Raw genomic sequence first — 18,563 nt, 5'->3', positions numbered from 1 at the left:
ACAATAAAACGAAGATGCGGGGGGATTGTGTGTGTGTGTGTGTGGTGGTGGTGGTGGGGGGGGGGGGGGGGGGTTTGCAGAGGGACACATATGACCACAAGTAAGTGGACACACATTTCCATTCACTCCATGCCTGCTCATTCTGCTTTGGGACGCTTGGTTCCACTGATGGGAAATCTCTTGTACTCAGGAAGTTAACGATCATAGTGTGTGTGTTACATGGTACACAGAGTCATTCAGGCGTCCACATACTTTTGTCCATGAAGTGTAGAGATGATGAGGACGGTGTGGTGGGTAAACGTAAAGGACAATTTGCTTCCTCTGATACGGATGACGAGGCTGACAGCTCGTCTTTGTTTCGAACGAGGTCGGAGGTCACCCACGCACACGCACGCATGCACGCACGCACACACAAACACACACACAAACACACACAATGCAGAGATACTACATAATAGTCTGTATCTGCAACCTGCGTAATTACTTCCAGAGACGGAGCGAGACGTGAGCGGAGGAGGACTGATGGGGAGCTGTAACGAGAAAGAAAGGTGTGGAGGACGACAGACAGAAAGCGAAAAGAGAATCCGACTGACGAAGGGACGGAAAAGAAAGATATTGATGTGGTGGTTGCGGTTAGTCCCGCTCGGCCAGTGAACACAGGTGTATGACGTTTGCTGCATAACACCTGCATTATGAACCGGAGGTGTTGAATTTGACCGACATGAACATCTGCATTGCATGAGCGGCATCATGGGAAATGTAGGGTAATGTTTGTACGATATCTGTAGCTTTTAAATTCATCTTTTCATCATAATGGAAATTGCAATGTTTAAATCTCTGGAGTAGCCCTTTATTGCACATCTACAGAGGAATGCATGCTTTCAAAGAGCATCAGAGAATTATCGAGAAAAAAAAAAGATGAAAAAGTGGCTACGAAAAGAGGGAAGATGTCTCTGTTATCCAAGAATGAAGATCAGCTAACATATCAAATGCAAGCTACGACTCTCATGTATCTTTTACATTTTAATTCTCGTTACTGTGCAATCTCAACCCACAAGAAAGAAAATTGTTTCTGTAAAAACTTTCTAGAGTTGTTAAATCCTCCTTCAGAGAAGTACGAACTGCTGTGTTATGTCTACGTGTTATGTGCGTTTCATAATTCAACTTCAACGTGGTGTGTAATGACATACAGACACCAATGCAAACATTAAAGGGCCTGAATTTGCTCGTTCGCACACTGGGACTATTTGGGTATTTGCGTTTTGTCGTACTTTCAGGAGTCATCTTAGAGAAAATGTTCCACTACAGGAAGACGTATCACCAAAATCTGAGCGATTTCATCCTCGCACAGCCTCTCTTCAAATCCAACGTCTATTTCGGTTTCCAGTTAGAGCCCATGAAAGGCGGGTGGCTGCGCCACCAAGTCCGCGTGGTCGCAACAAATTTGAAGTACGCAAACATCCGCACAAAGTCTCTGATGACAGACTTTATGTTGTGCCGAAACCTAAAAGACGCTCGAATACTCAGAAAATATATTACCGATGTATCTGCATCTGTACGTCAAATCCTGTTGCTATAAAAGCGACTGAGAAAGTGAGAAACTGAATAGAAAAAAAACAACACAAAATAAAGACAAAAAAACAATTAACGTATACAGACAGAAAATAATAATAAAAAACAAAAAACAATCAACAGTAAAACGTCAGTTACACATGAACATAAAAATAAAATGAGAAATTGTGTTAAAAGAACAAAATAATTGGGGAAAACAAATCAAGCCTGAAAAGGTACAAAGATAAAACCTAAAAGAGGACAAAGCAAAAAAAAAAAAATTAATTATAAAACTTATCTGAAAATGAAAAACATAAATAAAAAGTGACACAAAAGAAATAATAGAACACAAATGAAAAGACAATTATTAAAAGATGTACTAAAAACAAAGCAGACCTACACACTGTCAGCGTGTCACACACAGGTTCCCGTGTCCGGTGGGAAACATGCAGATGTGAGGCAGCTCGATCGACAGCTGCTAGTCCCAGTCACACCAGAGAAAATAAACAAAAACAAATGTAAACAACCACAACAAATTTCAGATTTCCCGAAGAGAGCGCGGTCGCCTGACTGCAGCGTCCGGCGGCTCCCCGTGTGGCATTTACACTGAAAACAGCTCGGCCGCAGGACAAACACCGGATCCATCGGCTTATAACGCTCTCCGCTCCGCGTCGGCTTTTACACAAACACAACAGGACGCTGCGTCTCTCTCTTCCTCACATCATGTCCGTGTCCATTTATCTGTTCAAGTTTTTGAGTTCATGTGACTCTGAGGCGTTTGGGTCGCCCCGCTAGCTGTCCAGCTTAAGACCTTGTTTCCACAAACACCCGACGTTTCTTTAATTTGTCTCCTCCTCTCTGAGCTACCTTGGCTTACTTCCAGCAGTGACGTCACCCGTTAGTTTGCGAAGCCTCGAGTTTGGAGTTTGGCCATCGCCATCTTGCTAGTTCGGAGCGGTTTGGAGCCGGTAGCGACCATATTTGGGTGAGCTGGGGGAGGAGCTACTGGGGAGGGTGGGGGGTGGGGGGGGGGATCTGACTTGATCTACGTCTCGCCCACCGATAGCTGTAACCTGACTACACCACATGCCTGTCAATCAAACAGACCCCCCCCCCCCCCAAAAAAAAAACCCACAGCTTTTTGAAGCTTATTTTCTAATTAATGACGGGATTATTTTCAGATGGGCCGCTAAAATAAATAAATAATCAGAACAAGTGACTTTAGCTAACAACATCAAAACACCGAGATAACTTTTGGAAAAAATGTATTAACCTTGAATTTCACGAGAGAAATTGAATAGGAGTCTATGGAGCCGTAGTCTGTTTGAAGCCAACCTCTTGTGACACTTGGTGGTATTACACCTTAAGGCACTTTCGCACCGGCCTTATCTTTTAGAGCCGGAAGCTACGTCCACTTTTATAGTCTATGGGCTCTAAGGAAATCTAAGAAAGGATTTTTTGTTTGTTTGCAGTTTGACTAAAATTCAGACTTTCATTGCCAGTGCTGCTTCGATTTTGACCATTTTGTTTGTTTTCTCTTGTTGTTTACCAGTTAGGTGAAGTGCGATGGTAACTCAGTTTCACAAGCAGCATGGGAATATTGCTCATATACTATGCTATGCATGCTACATGCTAAATGCTTGCAAACAGTAAAGCATCTTGGTCAAATTTGCACCGACGTCCCTCGCTGTTTTTTCTCCACTCCAACTCGCCGTCTCTCTGTGTTAAATAAGTTTTTCTTCTCCGTAACTCTCTCTTCTCTCTCCTCCTTTGTGTCACTGAGTCCTTCTGTCATTTATTCTCTCTCTTATAATTTCTCCCTCTCTCTCTCTCTCGCTCTCTCGCCTCGTCCCTCTGTTCTTGTTTGGCCAGACGAGAGCGGCGTCCCCAGATAAAAGACTTCCAAACAAGAAAGAGATGCAGAAAAAAAAGAAAAAAGAAAAACCCCTCACAAAAACACAAGAAGTAGAACAGGATGAGGAAGCAGAAGAAAACAGAAAGGGCGAGGACAACAGAGCGAGGAGTGCGGTTGGTGTAATTGAATCCAGGCGGCGGCAAAGAGAGGGACAGATGGATGAACTGAAGAGATTAGCATCCGTAATCAGAGGAAGGCGTGAGGAGGAATAGATGCGGCGGCCGTGTTCATCGAGCTGTTAACTGGTTTTACAAACACGTCTGTGAAGAGCTGCTCGGGCTCCTGATGAACACAGACTACGTCTTATTGTCTCTGATCAGATGGAGCACACATTATTCTACATGATAACTATTTTCTACAGATGGTTTGGAGAAGGTCAGCCTCCAGCTCTTATCTAGATAGGAGTGTGAAAAGATCTGTTGTAGGTCACGTGTGGAACTTCATTCAAGATTTCACAGATTTTTAGACTTTGTTTTGTTTTTTCTACGTCTACTTTTTTTACATGACATTTAAGTAAGATGTTGAAAAACCTCATCATTTCTGTATTTGTGCTGAAACTTGTGTGGCTGCGCGAGTTCTCGCTCACATTCAAGATCGAAGACGGCGCGTCGCATCAGCAGCGAAACAGGCGGGTTTCCTTTGACGTTCGCATGGTTGTGCACCATGAACTCGTTCCCGAAGGTCGGACTGTCAACACCGAGTTCTGCTGTGACGCTCTGAGGCGTCTGAGGGAAAAACATGAGGTCCGATCATCCTGAACTTTGGTTTGATGGTCCGTCGGTGTTCTCTGATGCGACAACATTCCCCGCTTACAAGGAGTTTATAAAAAAGGGGCAAATTTCTCGGCAAGAAAATCGTCGCTCCCTCCCCGCTGAGTCGACTCCCTCCCCGCTGAGTCGACTCCCTCCGTCTCTGCTCAACTTTCAGGCCCGATTGGTTGAATTGCAGAGGTCACAAAAACGTGTATAACTTTGGTGCTGATGTTGATCCAGAGATGGAAGTCAGAAGACTTCCTCATGAAGATTCCTGCCTCACTCTGCTCCGTGCACATGCTGCAGCGCGTTCTGTGTGCAACAGGAACAGTTGACTCATATGTTCCACTGCTTGTGTGCTTGTATCACTCATGTCGTAGGGACACATTGGTGCTTACAGTCATTGTGAGGACAACGTACGTCTTTAAGTCTTATGGCTCAAAGTTAGGTTAAGGTTACGCTTAAGTTTCTGGGAAATGATTAAGTCAATGTGATGTCCTCTGAGGTGATGGAGAGACGGTGTCTGTGTGTAATAAAGCTGTGACCTTCGACTTTTTCCTGCTGTGCTGTCAACAAGCAGCAGTTCAGCCCTGAAGACATTGATAATCTGTTTCTTTCTTTTCTTTCTCTCCATCATGAAGCTGTTGAACGTTTATCTGCCTTTCCTTGAGTTCTCTTTACTGTTTTCTTGATCTTTTCCTCTGACTTTTTTTTAATTTCTCATCCTTATTTCCATTGTTTTTCTTACTAACATTCCCTCGCCTCATTTTTTTTTCTTTCTGTCTCCATTTCTTTTATTCTCCCGTGCATCAAAGTTTTACTTATCCTTTTTTATCCTTCCTTTCTTTCCCTCCTTCTTCTTTCCTTTTATTTCTTTGTCCTCTCTTATCCTGGTGCTCCTATGTCATGTTTAAACTTGAACGCATCATCTTCATTTCACACCTTCAGGACAGACACACCTGCTCATCATGTGTAACACAGCATCCTCTTTAAACTTAGTTTTTCTCTCACTCTTTCTCTCTGTCTAACACACACACACACACACACACACACACACACACACACACACACACACACACACACACATCCTGCCTCTCCGCAAATTAAAAGTTGAGCCTTGGACCTTGAAGAGTTCCTGTGTTATCGCCGCTGTGACAGACAGATAGCGGAGAGGAGCGCTTTATTTGCCGTCCGGCGCTGTCCTGTCCTCTGCTGTCGTTATCTGAACAGCTCCGGTTTCCATTGTAAACAGCCCTGTCCTCGTTAAGAAGCCTAATTAGAAAACTTGAATAATAATGGCTTGTGATTGGCCATTGTGTACACTAAAGATTCCATTTGGCGCGGGTGCCGAGCAGGCGGCGGTTTAATAAAACTTAACCAAATGGATAATTTTGCTTTAGTAATAATCCTCCGTCTCTGAAAAGTTCTTTGTTTGCCTCAAGTGGTTTTATTGCTTTTCTTTAAAAAACACAAAACAACAACACTTGTGACACTGATTTAATTAATTCGAGCTCTTTCGCTGAATCCATTGTGACTAATTCGCCCACTGAGTGTGGAGTTCAGAGGATCTGCTGTGTAGAAATCAGTTAGCAGACAGAACGTCTTTATGTTTTCGCACTTTGAGAAAACACTTCGGTGCAGTCGAGGCTCCACATATAGCGACTGTCCCGACTGACTGTTGGTCTTCTTCGAGATAAAAGGAGTACAGTTCTGCAATGAACTTAATTATTGTTTGCGAACAATAAGCTCTCAATGGCCACGCGGGGTGATGTGTATCTGACGGAGATGTCTCTGGGTGCTTTCGATGCAATGTCTACTCTGTCCGTTGCATTGATCCGGCGACTGATAAACGTCAAAAACACCTAAAACAGGCTTCCTCTGTTGAACGGCCTTCTGTCTAAACTTCTACACTGTTTGTCACTGCACATCCTGTTTGCGGTTTCTTACACGTTGTGCAGTTTCATGCAACAGCAGACTTCAAATTCCAAGTCTCTTGTTCCTCGTGGATGTGCGTTGATTTTAGGGAGAACACTGTGATCCTATTTATCAGAAAGCACGTGTTTGGATCATGGATCCTCATGCATGTTTTGTTTTACAGATATGAGGATCGGTCTGCACTCATGTAAATGCTTTGGACAAGACAAAAACATCTGAAACAGGACGGCAACCGCATCAAATCAGCAAATCTTTTTTATAAAATTGTTAGCTGTTCAGTGCGAAATGACACAGTGCATAAAATATTTAAAAAAAAACTGAAGCTGGAAAAGATGCTAGCCTTCAGATTACAAACTAAACTTATTGAATTCAAATTTTAAGAAATAACAACAAAATGATTTGATGACAGAAGGATCAGAGAAAGAGGTGAAAGACAACTGGAGCGTGTACTACAAGATATCAAGAGTGTAAATATCCCTCCAGATTTGACCTTTGCCTCCTGTCCTGGAGTCCAAGTGACATTTCAAATGCAAATACAAACACGCTTCTCCGCCGAACACACACGCGCACACGCACACGCACAAACACACACACACACACACACACACACACGCACACGCACGCACACGCACGCGTGCACACACGCACACACACACACACACACACCCTCAGCGAGTTCGTCCTTGGGCTGCATCCGCCGCCAATGGCCGCTCTAAATGACATTAAACGTAGGTGACTGTAAACTTGGATAATTATGATAAATGTGAGCGATTATGACGAATTATTCCCCTCCATTGTGCTAATAGTGTAATTAGCAACAATAATCAAAGACTTATGATGTTGAAATAAGGCGACGGCGCGGACAATTAGACCACAAGGAGCTAATAATGGAGAACTTATGGTGTTTTCCTGGAGGGCAGAATTGCCGTTTCTTCCAGAAGGACTTTGAAATTGAGGTGTTTTTCTAACTAATTCTCTGCCCTCTGATGAGAGAAAATTGAAATAAATACGCAATTAAGTGCAAGCTTATATGTTTGGTGGTGTGAATGTGAATGAAAGCCAGCGAAGACAGAAGGCAGGTGGTTCGAAGGCAAAAACCACCGCAAATTCTGGTTTCTCCTTGAAGTCAAATATCGCAGTCAAAGTTTAGTAAAAAGTTAAAAAGAGAATTTTTTTTTTCATGATTTTCCTGATGTAAATATATTGGAATTTAAGCGCACAATGTTATTGCAAATATCAACATACTGTACATGGCTGTTCTGAACTGTATCGAAGCCTGAAGGCAAAACAGCTCATTAGAGCAGCAAAGAACAAGGCTGGAGTTTGGATCATAAAAGCAAAAAAGGAAATGAGAAATGTAAAAATGTGTAATTTCCACTGTCATTTTTCTGTTAAAGGTGTCATCATTGTGTGGTCATGCAGTTTTGAGGAGGGGAGTTTTTTTTTGTTTTTTTTTTCCTTTTTTATTCTTGCCCTCTTCAAATATCCCTTTGACATCAGAGATTTTAGTTTTTTTTAGTTTTTTTTACCGAGAAGCAAACATCCAAAAAGAAAAAACAGGACCGAAATCTCCTGGTGATGCGTTTAAGGATCCTCTGTCCTTCAAGACAAAGCGCTGCGCTGATGAGCTGTAGGGAATCGAGCCGCTGAGACAAACAAGCAAACTTATATTCAAATATCACAAGAATAATGTGATCAAGTGTCAAATCCGATTGTTCAGTTTGAAACATTTTGAACATGCCAACAACAAAAACAGTTTTTTATCTCCCACAACAGTGGATTTGGTGTTGAATTGTTAGCTGTATGACTCAATATTAAAGTTCTTTTTGTTTTTGCAGTATACAACACAATCCGTATGAGTCCGTATGAACGCTGCCCTCTTGTGGTACTCATTATTTTGGATGCTGGAATTTTCTGAAAGCTCGTTAACGATGTGATGACGTATTTGATGACGTTTTCAGAAACGGCACCGGCCAGGGAAGTTAATTATTCTGCGGATTGTTAGTTAATATGTTGTCATTTTAGTCGCATCATTTTTCTTCGTAATTTAATAATAAAACTGAGGTAAACGTTGCTGCTCCCAGCGGCTGCTCAATTTTCTCCTCTGTCATTTCCTGCATTATTACCCACTTGCTAGCAAGCTGAATTGTGAGCCTCTTCGGCAATCAGGATGACGGGGAGTTTAAGTGACTAATAAAAGTTTGACGTGGGATCATAATGTTCATATTTGTATGCGAAGACACTCAATTTTTGCTGAAATTGAAGACTCTTACCTGTTCCTGTCATACTTCATCTGAAACCTTTTATTGTTACGACAACCTCAGCCTGCGGTGAGGCTTTCGCTTGTTCGCTCATCTCATCTCATTATGTCATTTAGTGGATCTCAGGTCAAACACCCACTTAGTTGCACTTTTTGTTTGCAATTTTTAACCACCAACAAAACTCTATTGTCAGAATACCTTGATTATAAATACCATAATTTGGAAAACTGAAAGCATTACTGCAACCAAACCTTGACAAAGCTTTTAGTCAGACAAACGTCCATCAGTTTCCTCCATCATCAGTCCCCTCTAGACAAGGTGTTAAAGGTCAAAGTCAACAGCCAGTTCCATGGTAAACACCACCGTGACCCTCATCTGATGACACGTAATGAAGACAGTGAAGAGACAGAAAAATAAGAGCTGCGTGGAGAGTTTCTCCTCCTCAGTCAGACTCTGAATTACACTTACGAGTAATAATTTTCAACCACTCACCCTTCAGCGCTGATAGAGACATCCAGCCTCTCCGCCTCAGTTTGACTGATATTAGTCAAATTGCGTCATGCGCTTTTAAGGATGACTCTCTTTAACTGCAAGAGGGTGTTGAAAGGAGCGTTTCAGCTTCAAAGGAAAGCGCTCTCCTCCAAGGTCGTCCCGTGTTTTAACTCCAATTTCAATACTTTATGAGCGTGACTGTAATTAAAAGGATGGGGTCAACTTTCTGATATATTACAACAGAGCAGCCAACGAGGGGAGGCCAGTTAATAACTTCTTTCTAAAATTGAGACGGCTGAACTTTACGTGGAAGCGAAGCAACTTTCGGCTCGTGTAAATGCGGGCGGGGTTTATCGAAAAGGACGGCAAGCTGTAGGTGGGTCAAATCCGTCTGTCTTGTATTTAACGAACACACTGTTGGTTTAATCTGCAATTTAATCTGAAAACTGAAATTTTTTATTTTTTTCGAGACTGAAATTACACAATCCAATCCAGTAAATGACGGTCCTCCGGATAAAACAAAAAAAGAAAGAGCCATAAAATCACCTCGCTAACCATTAAGCATATAAGGAGGGATGCAGCCGGGCCCGCAGTGGAAAACTTCACAAAGTCAGCAGCGATCGATCGGCGACTCCCCCGGTGCACCGAGAAGGAAGAGAAGGAGGAAGAAGCGGCAGGTGATGAACGGAGGAATGCCGGTGAGGGAGGACGAAGGAAAGAAAGACGCCTCGAGGAGGAAGAGGAGGAGGAGTAGGGGATGTAAACAAATGGAACAGCTCAACTGGACACGTCGGCAGGCGTGGTGTTCGACAGGTATCGACTGGACCGGAAACTAATGACGAAGGCGCTGGTGGAAACGCATTACTCATCACGTGGAGTGGAGGAGACGGTGGGTGTAATGGCAAAGACGGAAAAGTATGCAGTCAGAGAAAAAAGGAAAAAAATAGAAACAACTGTAACCCTGTACACATGTTAGATGTGGTAGACACCGTATATGTAAACTGAATCCACCACGCCGGTGCAAGGATGTGCAACAGTGAACTCAAACATCAGATTCTTCATCAGATGATGGACGTTAAGTATTTTGACTTCTTCATCTGTGATGTTCATCTCAACAAATGGGGAAAACAGCTGCACTTTTTCGATTAAAATTATAGATTTTAAGGATCACGCATATTTAACAAGGAAATCCTGTTCCTCCTGATTGAGATACTGTGGACAGTTCGAACTGATACATTAAGTTCAGTGCAAAAGTAGCCTATAGAAGCGCTGCATATTAATAGCTCAGTATTTTATTGTTTACAAATTGGATTTGAAATGCATTTATTGAGGAAGGAAGTGAATCGTAACTGAGATGAGTTCTCAGTGGTCGGTGAGGAGCTCCAGTCAGATCGTAGATTGACAGATAATCATGTACGAGGAGCCATCAAAGAGTTCTGCTTCTGTTGTACATGTCGACCAGGCACAGTGATGCACACGGAGCAGGAGGAAGCAATAACCTTCACGAGTACATTTTCCAAGATATGTCTCTTTGTCAACAGCGGTACCTGGGTTACACGCGTTTTTGTGACCACTTGTACGTGAACATTTTTGGGAAACAGACAGAAGTCGCGAGGAATCAAACCCGGGGGAATACGTGGGGAGAAATGATCGTGTTGAAACACGCTGTGAGTGGGCGTTTTGTCATGTTGGAGAACTTGAGTGCAGTCCAGGACGTTTGCCACCTTCAACTGGAGAATCATCCAGAAATACAACAAGCAATAACCGACGCTCCGGTATTTCTCGGTATTTCTGATCAACCGGGAGAAACCATGCGTCCATCGAACAGCTGAAACACTAAAAAACTCTCTCTTTACATCGTCTGAGGGAGAGATGAGCAGGATCGTTACCCTGGACACCTGAAATAAGCCCCGCACCCCTCCTGGGAAAACACATACAAATTCATACCGGCCCCGGTGGCCCTTCTTCCTCCTCCTCCTCCTCTTCCCGTCTCTCCAGGCAAATTAACATTAAATAACACATACATGAATCCTAATCCTCCCTCTTCCTCTCTCTCTCTGGTCAAATTACCATTGGGGATCTTTCACATTCATACATGTCTGCCTGAAAAACCTCTCTCCCTCCTTTTTTTCCCCCTCCGTCTTTCTTTGGACAAATTAACATTGCTAAGCACTCATGCACATTCAAACATGTCCCTACATCCCCTGCCTCTTCTTCCTTTCCTCCCATCCTCTCTAGGCAAATTAACGCGGGAGAACAAACACCTTTGTCCTCATTCCTTCCCCCGTTTTTCTCTCTTTTGCTCTTTTTCTCTCCGTAGTCAAATTAACTTTGGGAATCCCAGATAAATTCACATAAACCATTATCACACCCATCCCCCCCACCTCCCCTCCCCTTTCTTCTTCAGCGCCTTCATGCCTCTCTATCTTCAGGGCGAATTAGCACCGGGAAACACCCATCCATGTTTCAGAGTCTCAAGACGAACGGACATTGACGACCGCATTTCTCCATCCATCTCCGTGTTGGTGCGCGGGGAGGCGTCGGTTTGCAGAAAGTCAAAGACAAAAAAAAGAAAAGAAAAAAAGAACCAAAAAAACTCAAATGTGGAACTCCAATTAATTTAAAGCCCTCCCCCCCCCCCCACACACACCCATCACCAGCACCAATCAGCCAAGAAAAATCCACGGCAGATCTAATTACCGTGCCGTCTCCGAAGACCCCGGCCGCCGCGAAGCCAATCTTCAACTCCTTGTTTGAACAGGCTGATGAACTAAGGGACTCGATGGATATCAAGTCATTTTGTTTAATTTATAAATGGATTTTCCCCTAATACTTAAATTATCATCAGCATGAGAGCGAGAGAGGGATAAAGAGAGAGAGAGAGAGGGAGAGAGAGAGAGCAATGAAAAGCGTTGGGAAGGTAAAAAAAAAGTCTCGAACATGTGGCACAGGAGAGAATGGAGGGATGGATGGAGGAACGAGAGGCGACGAGACAAAGAATCCAAATGAGGAATGTGTCCTTCCCCCAGTTTACAGCTGTGATGGCTTTACAAGGTTAGAGATGCCGGAGAAACAGGGGTGGGACCGAAAATATCTTGATTTACGTAGATTTTTTATTTATTTTTTTTAAATAGCAACAGTTTGATAAACAGATTAATACCACTCTGATATCTGGTGAAGTCGGTTAGCTTAGCTTATCACGCAAACTGGAAACAGGAGGGAAACCATTCTGCTGGCAGCAGATGATGATGATATGAAAAGATGTGATGAGTCAGCTCGTTGCAAAACCAAGAGTTCAGAATTTGTTTTCATTCATTTAAAAATATTTTTTTAGCCACATTTAATATGAACATCCGACAATTTTGACAGTCTAAAAGGTCCCCTTTCAAGACATTTAGATGTTGACGGTTTCTTACGAAGAATACTATAAGGGTAAAGAGAAAAGGGGCATGAATGCATTGTGAGGGTAAGTCACTCCTTCAGTTCCTCACACGCCTTGCATTACCTAATCGCAATGTGTTCCAACTACATTTAGTGCCGGTACACACTAAAACATTCAGACCAACCCGTAGTGGAACATCATCTAATGTGGCGTTGTTTCGAGCTACTTTGTCAAAGTCACTCGGGTCTTCACACCTTCCCATTTTCTCCAACATCCAACAAGAACCGACTGCTGCCTCTCGGTAACACATCCCGACCTGAACATGAGACTTTCAGAGATTCCACTCCAGTTTCCAGCTCAGTTTATCACCTACATTACAACCAACATATTACCTCAGTGCTCCTGAATGCCGTTTGAACTTATGGCGCCACTTCTATTTCCTTTCATGTCAACACCTTGAACAGCTTCACCTTTTACTGCTTTTGTCTCCGTATTGTACACGCGCGCGTTAAAAGGAAAACGAAGAGTTGATTTGAGGAAGATATCAAGTCATTCGGAGTCAAACGTCCATATAAAGTCATGAGGTGTCAGTCAAAGTCTTCTCTTTTGAGTTCCTCGAAGGCAGTCAACGGACTCTAAAATTGAAGGAGAGACTTTATCAAAGTTCTGTCACTGACCTGGTTCGGGGGTCTCGGAGTGCGACGATGACGACGCCGAGGACGCCCCGTCTTCGTTGACGGCTCCCTGCGACAGGGACATCCCTCGGCCCGGGGGAAGCTTCATGCCGAGCTGCTCCGCCGTCTCCACGTGATCGCCGGGGTGAATGTAGTCAAACGCGCTGCTGCCAGTCAGCTCCACCTGCAGGAATAAACACAAGAGTTGAGAGATGTTACGAGTCCTCTGATCCATTTTATTTCTCATCCTCCTTCCTTGGTGTCGTGTCCCACAAATTACAGAAGAAGCTGCCTGGGGAATTTTATTTTGGAGATAAATTCCGTTAGATTGTTAGTTTTGGAAAAGTATTTTATATTTTTTTCTTGCCAATTCTGCAAAAGGAGACATCACGCAGATATGCTTTGAGTTATGATATTTAAAAAAAAAAAAATTTTATACATCAGGTGTACTTTTCTATCCCCGAAGTGCTCCAAATACATTAACGTGGACCACAGGAAGACGAGCTACTGTTATGATCCAGAAGCTAACAGGGATGTAAACACACAAACAACTTGTTCTGCTCCTCCTCCAACACCTCCACCCTCCCTTCTATCCGGCTCTTCCTCCTCCTCTAATCCGTCCCTCTGCAGCCGTGGAGAATCAGCCGCGTTTTTGTCTTTCTTATGGAAATGGAATAAATAAGCTTCTTCTTATTAAATAAATACAGAGTCCCTTCACCTTAAAGACTCTCATTAGCGGCGATAGAAGCGGATTTGTCTTCGTTAATTGGGGATGAGACGAGGGAGCGGCGCCAAAACGGCGGCGTTACGCTACACACACATTTCGCATGTACACACACTTTCAAAAGAAAACACACACACACACACACACACACACACACACACACACACACACACACACACACACACACACACACACACACACCATGCACAAACAGATTCATGTCAAGGTTATAAATAAACACAAACACTTTTTGTGTAATGCGCACGCACACACACACGCACACACACACGATTACAGTTTTCCACGGCGTCATGTGCTGGTTGTGCGCAGTTATTTACGGTTTTCATTTGTAGCATGTCAAAAACATTGTGCAAATTTACTTGCACATACTAATCTGGTTATGTATGAGTGTTTGTGTGTGTGTGTGTATGTGTGTCTTCAGGTTTTTGGGGGTCCACTGGGACAAAGGGGATTACATGGGTGTAATCCCTTTAATAAGAAATCCCTTTAAGGCAATTTAGTCCCCTCATAAAGTCTCATCTGGAGCAGAAAGTGATGATTAAGAAATGAGGCTGATCGCTGAATTACACACACACACACACACACACACACACACACACACACACACACACACACACACACAAATAAAAAAGGCGCGCAGACCCCGGTGCATCATGGGAGTTAGTGTTCATGTTTACACGTTACAGTGCTAATTGGATCTACATTGTTCTTCCCTGCAATAACACAGCGACTTTTAATCAATTAAAACTTGGCAGAACTATTTTACATAAAGTCACTGGTGGAGCTAATTACACAGAGGGAACAATGCAGAGAAGAAATTAGACATTCAGCAACACTTCAACATAATTATCATACAGTAGACTGGGAAATAACACATTACCGGAGAACTGTGTCTGTCGGTTTTAGGCATACGGGTGAGCTTAGATGCAACTTTTAGTTGAGGTGATGGAACACGTTCAATGAATATGATGAAAGGAAGCGAAATCATTTAAATGCGAGTGAAAATTGATCTTGAGGTGTCATTAGCGGGGTGTGAACCAGAACCCAATTTCACTCCATTAATATTGGTCTGGTCCCCCTCTTTAGGGAATTTGCAGTTTCCATCCTACTGGGCGTAGATTTCGGATTAATTTTAACCAATAAGCATGCGGCGAAAACGGCCGACACTCTGCCACCGCTGCAACTTTAAAATAGTTTTAATGAACGCTTGACGTGGTGCTGACTGTTTATTCTTTTCCAGTCACCGAGAGCTGAGAAATATTAACACGGCATTCGTTACTATCAACAGCCATCCAATCACAGTGAAGGAGGGGTGGGACAAACACGCTTAAACTCGGAAATGGCAGCAAAGAAAATTGAAGCAGTGGGCGACAGTCTGCGTAGCCAGGCAATTTTAATGACCCGAGTTCAAAATGAAGGCAGTTCAAAGAAAGCAGTAAAAGTTGTGACTTTTTAGTAAAAGCGCTGAAGACTGCACTATAAGCAGATGAAAAATGTTAGTCGGTTTACAAGCACTGACAAAAGATCAAAATATCAATTGAAATGCAACATTTGAAAGCTGTCCACCTGCCTGTTGAAAAAGGAAAATCTGATCAAATGCCGTTACATGTAAAAACTGTTGAAGTGCCAGTTGAAGTTAGTTAATGACTTAAAGCTAATGAAGCTAATTACTGGCTATTGAGTGGCTTGAAAATCAAAAATTCTGAAGTAGGACCTAAAATGTGACATCGTAAGAGAGAGAGAGGAATAGTTTGGCAAATTTTATGTGGAAATATGGAAGAAAAAGGAGATAAAAAACTTTCTTTGAGGTAAATTGAAGAGCTCACAACAGCACACAGAGAATCAATGTATGCTGTTAGCTAGCCGCCATTAGCATCTTTAATGTCATGTCAAGTGCTGGAAATGGGAAACTTTGAGCAAATGAAGTGACAAAAGCGTGTTTAAACGAGCATCAAGAACATAATTCAACACCAAACACTGTTCGAGCGACCGAGCTGACGAAACAGAAGCCAGATGTTTCCAACATTAAACAACTTATTTCCTTGAAACCACTGCACAAAGATCACACACAACTTCACTTGCAAATTTCTGCAATGCCAAATTTGCTCCATGTCCATTGGCCCATCACGTGAAAGGACACATCTGTCTGTTAGTTCCTGCGTCGGCGCCACCGTGACAAACTGCAATACGTTTTCTTGGCAGATAAAAGTGACTCTGATGTAACGCACACACGCTTTGTGCCAGTTTCTGTTCACCAAAACACGTGCGGAAGATGTATGGTGACCTGAGTTTTTTAATCAGCTGGAAACCTTGGCAACCGCGACCACAATGCATCATGTTATCCTTCCAGCCTTTTACTCAAAGGTTGGCCAAGTGATTTAATACCATTATAATGTGCCCCCCCCCACCCACCATTCCTCCTCCCCCGACTCTTTTGTCAATATGGGACAGCAGACAGTGGATCCAGAGTACTAACGAAGTTTCCAGTGTTAAGACACTTGTGAAGATGTTGGAAGGACAAATATGTTTTTAAGCTTTGTGTCTGGAGGGGGTCTGGGTCACAGATTTCTACCAAGATTTACTCACTTAAATGAGAGAAGAGGGGAAATTTGGGACATTACATTTGGCTGAGATTGAGGTGGGTCAACTATGAGACAAAACGGGCATTTATGTTTGTTCAAATGTCCCATAATGCATCACGTTCAGCCAACATCGCTCCAGAAAGAGGGTTAGAATAGCTGCTTGGAGCCAAAGTTTAGCCAGAGAACTCCAACTACTGTTGCCAACCTGCCCATTTGGTATTATTAGAAGTGATTGGATATAAGAAATATGTTCAAATATAGCAGTTTCCCTGCATCAAAGCTGGTTCAGGTCATTTGTATTTGGGCAGGTAGGACTTGGCAAAGGTAAAGGAACAATTAGGATTACATAACGAAATGGCAAAAAGTATGCTGCCACCCAGAGAACGACTAATAAAGGAGTAAGAGTGAGGATAATTTAAGCAGTAAACTCTCTGCTTCTGTCTGCTGCTAAAACAAGCTGAGTGATGTTTTCAGCGCCATGATGACCTCCATGTGAAAAATTCAACACTCCCGTCAGGCTCAGTTGGAGTTTTGACGTTGTTTGTCTGTTCAGGGTCTTCAGATAAAACTTATTAAAACACAAGAGATGCTGGCGTTATCTGCTTCGCTCGTCCTCCCGGACAAGGACATCAAGTGACTGAAGACAATAAGAGTGTTGGTGATAACCGTGTCTAAACGGTCACACAGTGAGTTTTTGTGAATCTAACCAAATGTAAAGCGAGTGTGTTCGTGCAAAAATCAAAGTGTGTGTGTTTGCATGCGTCCTTCCTCTCTTATCAGTCTCTTCTCCATATTTCAGGACGTGGACGTGTGTGTGTGTGTGTGTGTGTGTGTGTGTGTGTGTGTGTGTGTGTGTGTGTGTGCGTGATGGAAGAGGCTGCTGTCAGCTGTAATTACTGCAGAGTGACTAGTAGTCACTGTTTGTAACCATTTAAAATAGGAAACAATGGTGCACGCTGAGGATAAGAGTCATGGATCCTACAATACGGTCAAACTCATGTATATAATGGGATATAACAAACAAAAAAAAGAAAGAATAATAAGAATAAGAATAAGAATTTTAAATAATAATATCATGCTAATAATAGACCTATGATTAAATTGTAACTCCAACATACTCTTCAACCTAGTAGGTGATGGTTTTGCCACCATTAAACTAAAAAACAGAAGAAGACGACACTGCGGTCGGCTAAATTGCAACCGCTACTGCGGTGTGTGTTGTTTGGCAACGAGTGCTGCAAAAAAATTAAGTCAGAGGAGATGACAGGTGAGAGCGAGACACTGTACCCGCACCCAAAAAGAGTGAGCTTGCCAGTGTGGAAATTTCTTGGACAAAAAGGGGACAATCCTGAAACAGGAGTTGTCAAAATAAGGTTTTATTTGTGTTATTAAAGCTCAGCTATGCTAGCATTGGATTTGACAGAGATTTCTCTCTCCTGGTTATTTAGAGACCGAGTCAGGGATTAATATTAGCTAAAGGTGTTTGATCTTTAGTTTAACAGCTCATCTGGATGTCATTTCACTATAAAGTAGATTAATTGTACTTTTCATACACACAGCAGTTATGGTTACAAACTCTCCACTTGTACATAAAAAAAAAACTATCATTTTAGGAGTGTAATTCATTTGCCAAAAAAAGAGACAAAATACACAATGAACACGTAATGATGAGGGTCAATATTGTTCCTATTTTGCTCGATTTTTTAAAAATAGATACTGTGATAATATCGGTTTTGTGAACTCTATGTGCCACAATAATTGTGTAGTGAAAATCTGATATGGTGACAGCCTTAAAAAGACTCCACCGTGGTCATCCAGTGTGTGAGGGGCTCAGCTCGTACCATGACCAAGTTGTCACCCTTTCTCATGAATTACAAAGTAAACCTAACCTTCTTTACTGCGACATAATGAAGTCCCTGTGCTTTATTTACTTAAGTGCATACTTTATACCAACATCAAATAAATGTCCAAGCTCCAAATATCAGAAATAAAACTGTTTTATAGTGAAAGGAACAATTAAAGTCCTGGAAAACTAAAAAACAAATAAAAGACATGAAAACTGAAGCGTTGAATTCCCATTAATTACATTCTCACTCTCTGTATCGCACTTTAATTAATATGGATAAAATTTTAAAGCCATACACACACACACCCGTGTGGACACACACCTCAATACAGTATAAAACCTCTGTGTGACTTTGCAAAGTACTAATCAAATAAATTGATGTTGGCTCGCAGGGTTCAGAATTAATTACAGCATTAAACATTAGCTAA

At 42.4% G+C, this 18,563-nt stretch overlaps 1 protein-coding gene across 1 annotated transcript in view; it reads right to left on the bottom strand.

The window, feature by feature from the left end:
* The window catches only part of LOC138200256 (neuronal PAS domain-containing protein 3), a 268,641-nt gene that overhangs the window by 30,141 nt on the left and 219,937 nt on the right, over positions 1-18,563 (bottom strand). The window contains 1 exon segment of the mRNA XM_069152828.1: positions 12,966-13,146. Coding sequence (XP_069008929.1) covers positions 12,966-13,146 — 181 coding nt within the window.

The sequence above is a fragment of the Embiotoca jacksoni genome, unplaced genomic scaffold, assembly GCF_022577435.1.
Source record: "Embiotoca jacksoni isolate LCO1_2020_lvr unplaced genomic scaffold, fEmbJac1.0.p SCAF_18, whole genome shotgun sequence".
Lineage (NCBI taxonomy): Eukaryota > Metazoa > Chordata > Actinopteri > Embiotocidae > Embiotoca > Embiotoca jacksoni.
The sequence above is the reverse complement of the archived record's forward strand: the minus strand, read 5'-3'. Positions and strand labels throughout refer to the sequence as shown.